This window comes from Euwallacea fornicatus, chromosome 21 (genome assembly GCF_040115645.1).
Source record: "Euwallacea fornicatus isolate EFF26 chromosome 21, ASM4011564v1, whole genome shotgun sequence".
NCBI lineage: Eukaryota > Metazoa > Arthropoda > Insecta > Coleoptera > Curculionidae > Euwallacea > Euwallacea fornicatus.
The window spans coordinates 3,623,246-3,636,139 of NC_089561.1; the positions used below are offsets into that span (position 1 = coordinate 3,623,246).

The 12,894-nt window shown below is 35.2% G+C and overlaps 1 protein-coding gene across 3 annotated transcripts in view; it reads left to right on the forward strand.

Moving 5' to 3' along the window:
- Positions 1-12,894, forward strand: part of LOC136345810 (furin-like protease 2) — a 268,365-nt gene that overhangs the window by 149,405 nt on the left and 106,066 nt on the right. For all 3 annotated transcript variants that reach the window (XM_066294422.1, XM_066294423.1, XM_066294424.1), the window contains one exon: positions 6,755-6,859. In XM_066294422.1, the coding sequence (XP_066150519.1) occupies positions 6,755-6,859 (105 nt within the window). The remainder of the gene's footprint in view (positions 1-6,754; positions 6,860-12,894) is intronic.

Genomic DNA, 12,894 nt, shown 5'->3' on the forward strand with positions numbered 1-12,894 from the left:
CAAACTTTAGGAGGTGGTTCTATGCATAAAAGACTACCAAAATTATAGAAAGTTTCGGGAAACGCTGTCCACTTTGAGGAAATTTCATTTTTTGATTTTTGAAAACTTGTGTTTTGTAATCTTATCGCATTTTCATTTGCATTGCTGCTATAAAAATTCTAATAGTACCGTTGAAGAACCACTTAAATTTCTTATTTTATTCGCCAATTGGAGTGAATCTTATCTGTCCTTTGCTGATTTTTCAGCGGCTTTTCGGGGCCTGTAAAATTTTCAACTGTCCATTGCTCTAAAAGATTCCGGATCTTATACCATTTCACTCTTTATGTAAAATATCCACAACCAAATATCTTTCTGCCGTACTACCTTTCTTGAGTTTACCCTAGTTTTAAAAGAGTGAGAAAAGTGTCACTTAGTGAAAACCACTTGCACAGAGAAAAACTGCACTTGTAAAAAAATAGGGTACGTTGAAAACACTTGTGTGCAAAGAGAATGTAGACAGTGTTGAAGAATTTGTGCAAAGAAGATGTGCAGGTTGTATCCCAAATAGGCGAGGCACTCTTAATTAAAGATAATTATGCTCCACTGAACCATTGCGTGTAAGTTATGACATTTGGCAGGTTGATGTTTATTTTCCATGACACCCTCTTATCTATTACATCTTGCTCATTTTCATAGAAATGTAAGGAACTGAACCATAACTCTCCGGGAGGATAGATGGGAACAAGGAGGCTCGTCGCTTGGCCTCTACGTTTCCCCGGTCTAACCCCATCGGACTTTTTTGTATGGGGATTTTTAAAAGAACAAGTGTGTTAAGGTTCCCTCGACAAACGAAACCACGAGAACAACAATTTGGTTCACGAACGTGGAGTGCATTAAATTTCACTTATTTTAATAATGACAAGAATTGTCGATTTAAGTGTGGATCGGGAATTTGCTTAGTTGGGCGGATTACGGACTACATTTTCGATTACGTGTCCGGAGATGACACCGTTCCCAGAAGAAGAGAAAAAAGGGGCGAAAATTTCTTCACTCATCTTTTAAGTACTAAACCTGAGGAGCTCCAATCAGGGGCGCACCACCACCAAGAGCCCTTACAGCGCTATGCCCTCGCCGGATGCCATAAATCTAGCGAATACCTATACGAGTCGCTTTTCCGGGAATATTGCGGATCGCGGCAATGGTCCCACTTAGAAAGCTTCTTTTGACAAGTAACCTATTTCCCAGCCATAAAGAACCCTTGGATATAGCCTGATGGGCACTGTGGCCTGACACCCAGATAGCATTCTTAGAATAAATGTCGATATACATGGGCGTAACTTAAGAGATAGAAGTCCAAATAAATTAACTAACACTAAACTAAACAAACTACACCAAAACAAATAACCTAAAGTCCTTAACATAGCGTATGCAACTCCTGTAGAAACAAGGGAAGAACTTATTGGCCGCATTAGAGATGCATGCACAGAATTTTCACTTCTAATTATGCAATACGTATCATTAACAATAATAAACTTTTCCGATTATATGAGCAATGCTTTTATGTCAGATTATATTCAACCTAATAAAAAAAATATAAATTTATTACACAACGGAGCCACATACGAAAAAATGTAAACAGACATTTTTTGCAGAAATGAGAGAATGAATCACTCGCTCAGGGAATGAAATTAAATTTGATTTTAGACGGGACCGTATTAGTAATTTATTGAATTTTATTGTGGCGGAACGTCGCAACTACGGCACTGGTTGTTCGTGACCGTGATATTATTATTGAATGCGACTTTTTGGTTTAAATATCTTCAGAGGTTGGAGTATTTTAAAAAATAATTGAAAATATTTTTTTTTAGTTTTCAACGCCCAGTATCTTGAAAACGAAGCGTTTACGAGCCTATGCTCATGTGACGTGTTCTTAAAATAACTTTTTCTCTCGACCGTTAAAGTCCTGCTACACAAAATTGGACCACCCTGTATTTTTGAATCTGAAATTTACGAGAAATAAATTCCAGTTATTACCCTTCGGGTTGGAACCATTCCATGTAGGACCCGAGCTATGAACATGACCGTTTCTATCCTCAATCCTTCAAATGTCTGCAGCACTAAAATTCATACCCACAAGTCAAGCTCCACCTGCACATTAACAGAACGAGATAGGTATGTTTGACATGTATTCAGCTAATTGCGTTGGCTCAACACCGCAGTCTGGAGGGCCAGTTAGACCTCAACTGTTACAACATTAATTCTCGGCCTTCCTTAAGGCACTTCCACTGTTGTATCGCTCAATTAAGGCACGTGTTCACATGTAATTAAATATAAACCGCAACTAAATTTCTCTGTTTCGTTTCCCGTGCAGCTAAATTATTATCAGAAAGTTTCGAGTTAAGACAACACTCCGTGTCGTTTTGCGTAAGAGGAATTCGGTTCAAGTCATGTAAAACTGGGGGAAATAAAATTGCGGCACTCCTCGACACTGCATTTACAATTTCTAACAGATTTTGCCGAGGTTTCGTTGATATCTTTATCCTGCCTACAGCAAACAACAAGCCCCTTTGTCTAGGGGGTATTAAAATTTTTATTCATATATTTTCCGTCATATATTTTTATTCTTCATTTTTCCATTATACGCGGAATCCCCCAGGATTTACGTGAAGGAACTCGGTTCCTTATTTTTTTTATTTACATGCAAATTAGAATCAATTCTAATTATATTTTTATGGTTTCGTATTAAACATTCCCCCCAGACTGTTGGGTGTTTCCCTCGCAATAACGCTTCATTCTAGAATGTATTACTTGCCTTTGTATCCTAAACTGTATCAATTCGGAAGGATAATGTAATTGCCTGTTCTATTGTATGCCTTGAAGCTAAGGGTATTATGCCATTAAATGCAAATTGGTGTAATTGGCATTAGGTCTTAGATATACCTACGTTTTCACATAATATGATCCAAGGCGGCTGTAATCCACCAGAAGCACATTAGTTGAAGCCATTGTGGCTTTAAACCTGGTAATTTGGGACAATTAAGCCCCCAATTCCCAGAAATGTAATCAATTGTTTCTGGAATACTGTATCAGCAATGCGAGTTTCGATTGAAAGAGTGCAGGTTTAACCTCACTACCTCTTGTACTTAATTGAAATTAACTTCAGCTTTGATGCGGGTAAATTTATTTCCGAATTTACAATTCTTATACGAGGCTTCGTAACACCCCCTGTCTTATTTCTTATTCTATGCGGCCCCATGGGACCAGCGAATACTTTTTTGTTTGCATATAAAATTCCAATCGTTATTCTGGTTTCAAATATACTGCGTGAGGGTCTCTCGACGAAGATTTTTTTACTTACCTTCCTTGGTTCCCTCGAGGCCATTTTATTTAGGAGGTTTAAACGTTTCTTTCTTCTTCTTATGGCACCCCCTTCGCTGACAAATTGAATTTTATGTAGGGGATATTTCGGATGGCACACAGTAATCTTATGATATGGTAATGATTCTTGTAGACTTCGAAATTCGGTGCACTCCGCGAGGCCTGAACGAAGTTTCGGAATTAGGGATTTAGGGCAATGATTTTAGGTGCGAATATCTATCCAGAGCGTGTCTGACATCGAGTGAAAATGTTAGTTCCATTTGATAATTTATTCGGATCTTCTACGCAGTACAAAATTCTGGAGAAATCTGGAAATTTTGGAGTTCCCAAACTCATGAATTTCAACCAGTAATTTTAAGTGTTAACGTAGGTTGGGGACTTTATTAAAAATTTATGGCTGAATTAAGTCCATTAACAAATATTTAATAAACTCTACCCACCAGTGAATCATGTAATTATTAGTCATTGAAGACAAATTTCTGTGTACTTGTGCACACAATTCAAAAACGCTACCGAACTGCCGGGAAATCTGAAATAATATTTTAAATGTTCGCTGGAAATTTATGGAAGGATCAAGTCAGTTTACGTTCGGAGTTCATTCTGTCTTTAAAGCATCGTTTCAGGTACTAATTTATGAAATGCTAACAATGAAACAAAACAAAAATATTCAAGCAACAGTGCGTTTAAAGAAAACAGGTATTTCTTTAATGTTTGAGGGCAAACGTCAAAGGGAAATTGGTCCAATTACTGCTAAAACGAAAGGATGAAAATGTAATACAAAACAGTTTGTTTGATAATGATTTTACTTTTTTACTCAGATTTCCTTAGGTTCGCTTCTTCTCACTTTTCATTTCTCCAAGATATATCAGCGAGAAATGAGAAAAGAGTAAGCTAACAAGATGTTAAATATAACTAAAAACAAATAACGAAACTTTGAGGAAAACAATTTGAAATAGCAAAAGGAAAACCTTTTTCGGGTTTAACTAATTCAAACACGAATTATTAAGTACAAACACGAAATAGCTAGAACTACAATTTCTCCCATTTACAGCACTTATTTGAACTTTATAGGTTGAACTACTATTACTTCCAAAACTATAGATCAACGTGTCTAATTCTTGGTAATTTATAGCATTCAGCTATATTACATTCGATAAAAAAGTGAACAAAGTTCCATAATTTCTCCGAAAATTCTAGCAGATAATTAAGAGATGTTAAAGAGAAATCAACCGATTCTCGAAATTATTACGAACTTCTTCGCTTCGATTTAACTCAAACTGAATTTTTTATGGGAAGTCACTTATTTTTTTAATAATTCAATATAGTCTTTCCCGTGGACACTGCAATTTAGATCTTAGCATTTTGTTTCACCAACGCCGGTCGTGTAACTGAATAATTTAGGTGGTTTAAAGACCAAAGTCGCGTCCAATGGTAAATGCTGTCAGAGTCATCCTATTTTTATGGCACTCCACTGACCAATGGCCACTTCTCAAGTCCAGGGACGAAAACAATTAAGTGTTCTAAACGTATCATCATTTCCATGTAACGAGGTAATTGTCTTTAGCTTCCCATAAATTACATACATAGAGGACCAAAAGTACCGCATAAATTCGTTAAAAAATTTACGGAAATATGTTTAATAAATTTGTTGGAACACGTTAAAATGCTGTTTTTTGTTGTGCATTTTTTTTCGTAAAGGACTTGCATAAGAGGGTTACCCGTGTAATATATAAATGGACGTTTTCACTTTCTTCTTATGAAACCCCATGTATATTATGACGTTTTTAAGGTTTTCGAGAAATTCTGAAAATATTTCGTTTAATACACTCACGTCTAAATTCGACAGTTACTGAAATGTTTGCGCAATATCGCTATTAGAGTGGCCTGCGAGATCGCCTGATCTCACTCCTATGGACATTTTTATGGGGTTGTCCGAAACATAGGGTGTACTTAAATAAACCCAACAATGTAGAAAAATTAAAATATCAAATTTCTCAAGAAAAACGTCATCAAATAATAAAGAAAGTTTTTCAGAAATTCGAATTGCGGCTTGCTTGCTGTCGCATTAGTTCAGGTTAGAATTAGGTCAACGGGACACAGTTTCAACATTTAATAAATTGAATTATAGTAGTTTATACAAACTGTTGAATGTCGACATGAGTATGTTACATGAAACATGTTCAGAATTTTTCAAAGAACTTAAAAATGTTATAACAACATGTACATGGTGTTTCATTATAAAAAAGATTAAAAGTTCATTTATATACTACATGGTTGCCCCTATATACATTTCTATTACATCAAAAACCCATGATTAAAAACAATATTTGGCGCGTCTCAGTATTTTCGTAAAAAATATATTCCTCAACTTTTAATGAATTTATGCGGGACTTTTCGTCCTTTGTGTATGTATAATGTAGTCGAACCATCCTTTTTTCTCCTCAAGACAATTTTCGATGACCACTTGTCTGACATGCTTATGTAATACTTCTTTCTAATTGAAATGCGACTGTACGAGCTCCCACATCTATGCGCTTAAATGATCAAAACTTCGAAGAATATGTATTATTTGACAGAAAAGTTTCAAAGCGATAGATCAACTTCAGTAAATAATGAACAGCATTTAATTTATAATGCATGGACGTCGGTAGATAAAAGTCTGACGAACTGACGTACACTTCAACAAAATTACCTGCAACCTAATTAAAATTTAATTAATAAAAATCAGTTTGAAACGTTATTCCGCTCGAAAGTTTCCAACAGGCGGAAACTCCTGCTTTCAATATTGAATACGCCGGGGAACCGTCCGAAGTTTGGTAATTTCGTCAGTCTTTTATCGTTTCGGTTTTCCGGATTTTCGTTTAGAACGCCATTAAGTATCGTCGATAATACAGGATGTTTCCTGAAATCAAAATAAAAATATAAGTATCTATAAGCATATGTCCGCAACTGTTCCATTTTAAAGGTACAGGGTGTTAAAAAACTGCCTTAGAAGGTCGAATTCACATATATCCCAGTTTGTCGCAGTAAGTTTAAAGGATTTTTGGAGATTTTGAATATTTAATGCGTTATATTTTATTTTTTGTCTTTTATTAAATGTGGCAGGGACATGGAAAAATATGGATTGCACATTTAAAATTTAAAAACAAAGCGATATACGAAAAAATATCAAAGGAGATACAAGTTGAATTTTCAACTGCTCTGTTTGAAGCAATTGGGAAATAATCGAATCGAAATAATTAGGAATAAATTGCGGAAACCCACTAAGCGTTATTATTTTCATGTAAAATTATCACAGATCAACCCCGTGGGCAGGCCCCTAAAATTTCTGGACCCTGTATATGTACCGTACTCGGCTTTTTTGTGCTTTGGCCTCATTATGGTATTTTTATTCCAGATTGGCAGCTTGAAAGGATTCTACTTGTTCGAACTCCCACGCATTAGAAAAAGATCCACGGAGGCTCGAAACGATATTCACGAGACCCTCTACTTCGAACCTCAGGTAAGCCTTAACTGAGCAAAAACTTTGAGCAATTCTAATTTGAAATTTAAATTCGCGTTGACGACACAAAAGAACAACAGCTGCCGAAGCAATGAGCACCTATTCTAAAATTATAATTATCATTATTCGAAATAAAACAGGAGCCCTTCCGAAAAGGATGGATTATAACTGGGACAAAAACGTAATCGCATTTCCAACGAAAGGCATACCGAAACTCTTCAGACTGCTACAAAGAATACTCATTATAAAAACTCACGGCCGGCATTAGTTTCAGTCAAAGGTAGGTTTAATGCACAAAAGATTATTCTAATTACAGACGGCTTTGTTCTTCATTCTTTATGCCATTAGATGAGGAACAATCAACATGGTCCGTACGCCTTTGAATCGTAACTATAGAATTTAAGTTCTCTTCTCCATAATTGTAATTGTGATGTGCAGTATGCTTCGGAATTTACATTTTTTAGCCTCAAAATTACGCGAAATTCTCTATAATAACAGAAAATAGACATTCAATTAACTTCTATAGACACCGCACTACACTGAGAGATGGGGGCCGAGAGTTTTCTAATTTTTCTAATATTGAGAGTTCCTCTTGATTATGACGTTCAATTACGTTTAGAAATTTTTCTATAAATTTCAGCTCGAGGACAATAGTGTCAGGGTACAATCAAAATTTTAATGATCAATTTTCCATACGAAGCTAGTTCCCAAGTGCATTACAATACAGAAATTGCATATTTTCGTAGATGGGATATTTCGCTGGATAATAAATGCTACTCGCTTCACATAGCGCTCTCCATTGAAATATGCTAACGAATTTTAGAGTAATAGTGTGACGATACCTATTTAGAATGGCAATGCGCAGGTAATGGAACATGGAATTAAATCCTCATGTTATCGATAGGAATTATGGGAGAAATTTTATATTTTGTTGTGAAGGAATCTGATCGACTCGTGTAACATGATTGTGTTTGTAAACGTGATCTTTATTTAAAACAAGCGTCGGTAGCATAAAAATGCAGCTCGAACTGCAAAGAAATCGCCGGAACTTTAATTGAATTCTAAAGTTAAATATCCGTAACTGTTTCTATTTGGTCTAAGTGCCAGTTCGAAAGGCACGATGCTCCTTGAAAGCTAATTTCCATTATGTCGTGGAAAATTTAATTAAAACTGGGATTTCTACAACGCAATTTTTTGCCCATTTTCCATGAATGAGTCATGATGATCCTTCTACATGGACTTACATGTATTTGAAAGTTTTAATTGGGAGAATTATGTTGTAATGCTCTCTCAAATCAAAAGTTTGAGGGCTATTTCTATTTCTACCTAGCCTCGAGCGCAAAATCCAAACTCCATCTATTTCATTTTATTCTCTTACAAGCTATAGCTAGCTGAACGATATCAAACTTTTTCCCAACACTTGAAACACGATTTTCCCAGTATCAGCTAAAAATGTTAGGGAATAAAACTTTATATCTAGCTGGGACTGAAATTTCCCTGCTAATTCGAATTTAAACAGAAAAAGCAAGTGCTAAGTAACTTTTAATACACATGTGGGAAATACAGTTTTCCATCGTTTATTAAACTTTACGAATAAATAAGCTACATAGGCGAACTTTTATTAAACTGGGTCAGCCCCACTACAATGGAAAATGGTTTGGTGTGAACTTCGGTTAGGGATGAAATGTTTCGAGCGGCATTTACACCCTAAACACCATTCCGGCGACTTTATGGAAATTCGTCAGGGAAACAGATTTCGGTCGAATTTAGGCTTTGGACTTTATATTTTCCTAACTTTTGACTGTTAGGGTTTGAGTCATAGCTGCCCGAAATTGTAAATTAGTTTCTGAGGTAGAGGGCAATTATTTCAAAGCTGCAAGCTTTAATATTCAAGTGAGTGTAATTGGATTTTTGGATCGGATTTGAAATTTAAACGAACAAGAAAACAAAGACAAGAATCAGGCTTATTTTTAATTGCGGTCATAACGGACGTAACGAGCTTAGCTAAAATAGTCATTCCGCTTTAACATTTTTAACAAAATATAGAATCAATTCGTAGACGTCCAACAAATTGCCATTTTCTTGTCACACACTTTTATTTGGGAAATCAGTTTTCACAATTCCTATCCTGGTGAAGCCTGCCGTAAAATATCTAATAACTTCTACCATCTTTATTCCGATGACAACCCCTTGTTCATCAAAAAATTAAGGCAGCACTGTGATTCTATTACCAATTCCAAACGAACAATTAGCCGCCAAGTTAGTTCTGTTTTGCTTAATAAAATTCATTTAAGATCAGCATTTTCCCTTTCGGACTTGATTTAAAGGTTTGCAGACACAGAAACTTATTCGTTAACTGTTCTTAGCTTGCTAATGATGGCATGCTTGGCAAGGGGCCAAAGCAGCAATTTCAGGAAATCCTTCAACAGTTTTCTTCTAGTTTAAACCCTGATTGAAAATAAATCGCAATATTAGGTTCATATACCTGAAGAAATTGCTCTCATAAAATTTTAATTAACTATTTGCTCGATATCTTTATTGGAATCTTACGATACTGCCCCAGGAGTTCATTTAATTAACTTTATTATTCAAGGCTTCGAAATAAAGGGACGTGGGTGAAATAATACGACTTTTGGTGAAAAATCTTTAAGAAACATCTATGAGACTTTAGGTATTAAAACCTGGATACAGGAGAGCTATAAAAAGCTGATTTTTGATTTGAATAAGGCAGAGTTTACCAAAAGATTGAACATTGCAAACAAACATACTCAACATCGTCGGCGATAACCTAAAAGGGGCAAAAATATTCCACTCAGAAATCCCTATTTTGTTGGATGCAAAATTTATGGCGCTTTTAGTGTTGAAAAGGGCTTATTTTTCGCATGATATTGTTTCTGGGGTCTGGGTAGGCCCTGATAATATCCCTGTCTGAATATGCTATTTTTGGCACGTGGTCCGCTTTTGTCATGATATTTGTTGGTGCTCAAAAACATTCCGTGTTTAAAGCTCATTATTTATCATCTAATCAGTATATTTAAAGTTAATAAAACTGAACTATCTGGTTCATCTTGATTTATGACTTGGGTCAAGCATTATCCATTACTCCTTTTTAGATTTAATTAAATAGTTTAATGTTGATTTTTGGATAATCTAAGCATAAATCAACAATTCTCCACAGAATTTACCATGAAATTATTCATAAATACGTATACAGGATGTTAGGCAAATAACTTTCGTAAATTTAACCGATGATTATAAACATTATCTTGAAGAAAAAAGTTTTTTAGAACAGCGATCGAAAACTTAATATGTAGTTAAAAGAAATGTTAAAGTTAGTAATCGAAAAGTTAGGATAAGCTTAAAATTTTAATATAATAGTGAAAAATATACTTGATAGATATTGATTTTTCGTCGTGTAATAAAAAAAGTTAAAATTGCTCAGCCATAACTTCACTGAAAGCAATTTAAAACTTAATTACTACTAATAATACAACTTAACGGGAAAAGCAACCTTAAGCGGGGACACCGCACTGAACCCTAGAAACTTGACCCTTTGAAGGGTGACCAAATTTACCTTTGAGAGCGAAGCGTTAAAGCATCAGATGTGCTACAGATAGGTAGGCCTATTAACCACGCAAATTTCTGAGTTAAGTAATCATCTGCGTTGCGTTACTCTGTGTGTCATTTGCATTTTATCCCATCTTATCTGATACATTATTCTGTGCAAAAACGCCTGGCACCGTGGACAAGTGGAGACCATTAGGGCCCAGCGAAAAGGGACAAGATAAAACCGTCCTTAGTTTTCACATTTTTCATAGACTGAATGTCGTTTCATACTTTTAATATTTTAGTGTGGTCTCGTTCCTCGTTCAAATGTTTCCTCTGCTATTACGCGCAACACCTCATCCGCAAAGTTAATTTGGGTAAGCTGTACGTGAATTTATTTCGACTTATTAACAATACCCACGTGAAAATATATTCTTTACACGACTGTCATGACGTACTTTTGATTTATGAAGAGGCGTTTTAGAACTCCGATAAAGCTAAGCACATTTACGCCAATCGTTATCTAGAAAGAAAACTTCCAGCCGGACACGCATTTGTACAAGTTTCCCAAAGGCTTCCAGATACGGGTAGTGTCATTCCTACAAATGAAGGACGAGGAAGTTGTCAGCCAAAAGCCGGTTCTAAAACCAAAGAACAAAATTTAAACCTTGTTGAAGAGAATTTAACAAGAAGTACCCGAAGTATTGCCCGTGGCGTAGGTTTTTCTAATTGGTCTGTTCAAAGAACGCTAACGGAGAAATTGCTGTGTCCTTTTCACGTACAAAGATTTACAGACATTTTACATACTCATTCTGCCCCATACCAACAATTTTTTGAATGGTTTATTGAAAAACAAAGAAATTCAAATTTTCTGTTTAGTATTTTATGAACTGACGAACTTTGTTCACAAGGAACGGAATTTGCAATTTCCACAATTTTCATAACTGACCAAATAAAAATCCTCACGCAATTTTTGGAGAAAAAATTCCAACATCAATTTTCAATAAATTTGTGGGCTGGAATAGTGAGAGATCAGCTTATTGGGCCTTTTGTTTCAGCTTCACGGTTAAATGGACCGCGCTATTTAAATTTGTAAACGAATGATTTGCCATATTTGTTAGAAAATGCGTCTCTTCAATTACGTACCGTAATGTGGTATTTACATGATGGGCCTCCTGCAAGCATTAGCCGTCCAGTTGTCGAGCACATAAATGATAATGTTAAAGAGAGATGGGTAGGACGAAATGTTCTCAATTATTGGCCTGTCAGATCTCCGGATCTTAATCCTTTGGATATTTCTTTTGGGGTTTCGTGAAAAATTTGTTCTACGTTTCTGATATGAGGAATGATAATCAGTTACGCATTTTCGCTGCAGCCAATCATATTAACAATATGCCAGGCATTTTTTCATCGGATACAGGAAAATTGGTTAAAACACTATCCTGGATGCATGGACTTGTATAATAGGCATTTCGAATATTTATTGTAGCAAAAACAGCGTAATATTTGTGTTTTTGGTTGTGATGTAAGTCGTGTAAAATGCGCAACTTAACATTTTATTCCAAGTAGAGATGACAAGAAAAATTTAAAGGTTAGCGGCTCTTCAGAATAAGAAGATACGCACCACATAACGTTTACATATGAACCATAAAACCTATCGGACTCAAAAAAGAACGTGTAAAATGCATCATATGTAGTTCATGTGACTACTTAGGGACGTATTAAAACGAAATAGACACTACGCGACGATGCCAATTCTCAAATGAAGTTTTTTTTGTTTTCCAATGAAATGGTTCCATTTACGACCCCTATTGTAAGGAACTGTTTAGTTCCAAGTGATGTTCTTAATCATTGGTTAAATTTACAAAAATTAGTTCCACAACACCTTGTGTAATATATTTGAACACTATAAATGGATGTGCGAGAAGTTGAGTCGGAGTGATGAGGGTTGAGATTTTTCTAACAACTTCTATAATGTTATACAAATTATTAGAAATCAAAAAGTTAAAAGGAAATCTTGGTTTTGTTCTATCATGGACTCTAATAAGCGCCAAAAATAATTGGCCAATTAATTAAAATTTTAATATATTCCTTAGGTTACTGTAGGTTAAGTTCCTTGAATGCTTTGGTACAAAACAAAAGTCTGGAATTAATTATATTAAATCTGTCCTCGTACAAAGTATTAGCATGAATAAATGATCATTTATATATGGTAGTAGTTAGGCAATATAATGAGGGAATACTAATTATTTATCATTAATTGGCAGAAAGGGGTCTAACTAATAATTCAAGAGAACGAACCGAGTCAAAAAAATAATTTATTTATCACACACTACCTTGTTACACAATATTTTTTATTTGATTCCTTTGCTTGAGAAATTGGTGCCCATCTAACAGGTTATTCCCCGATTTTAGTCTAAATTGCTTCGGTTGCGCATCGGCCCCTTTTCATCGCAAAATTTAATTTCATTTAAAATTCAGGCAAATAA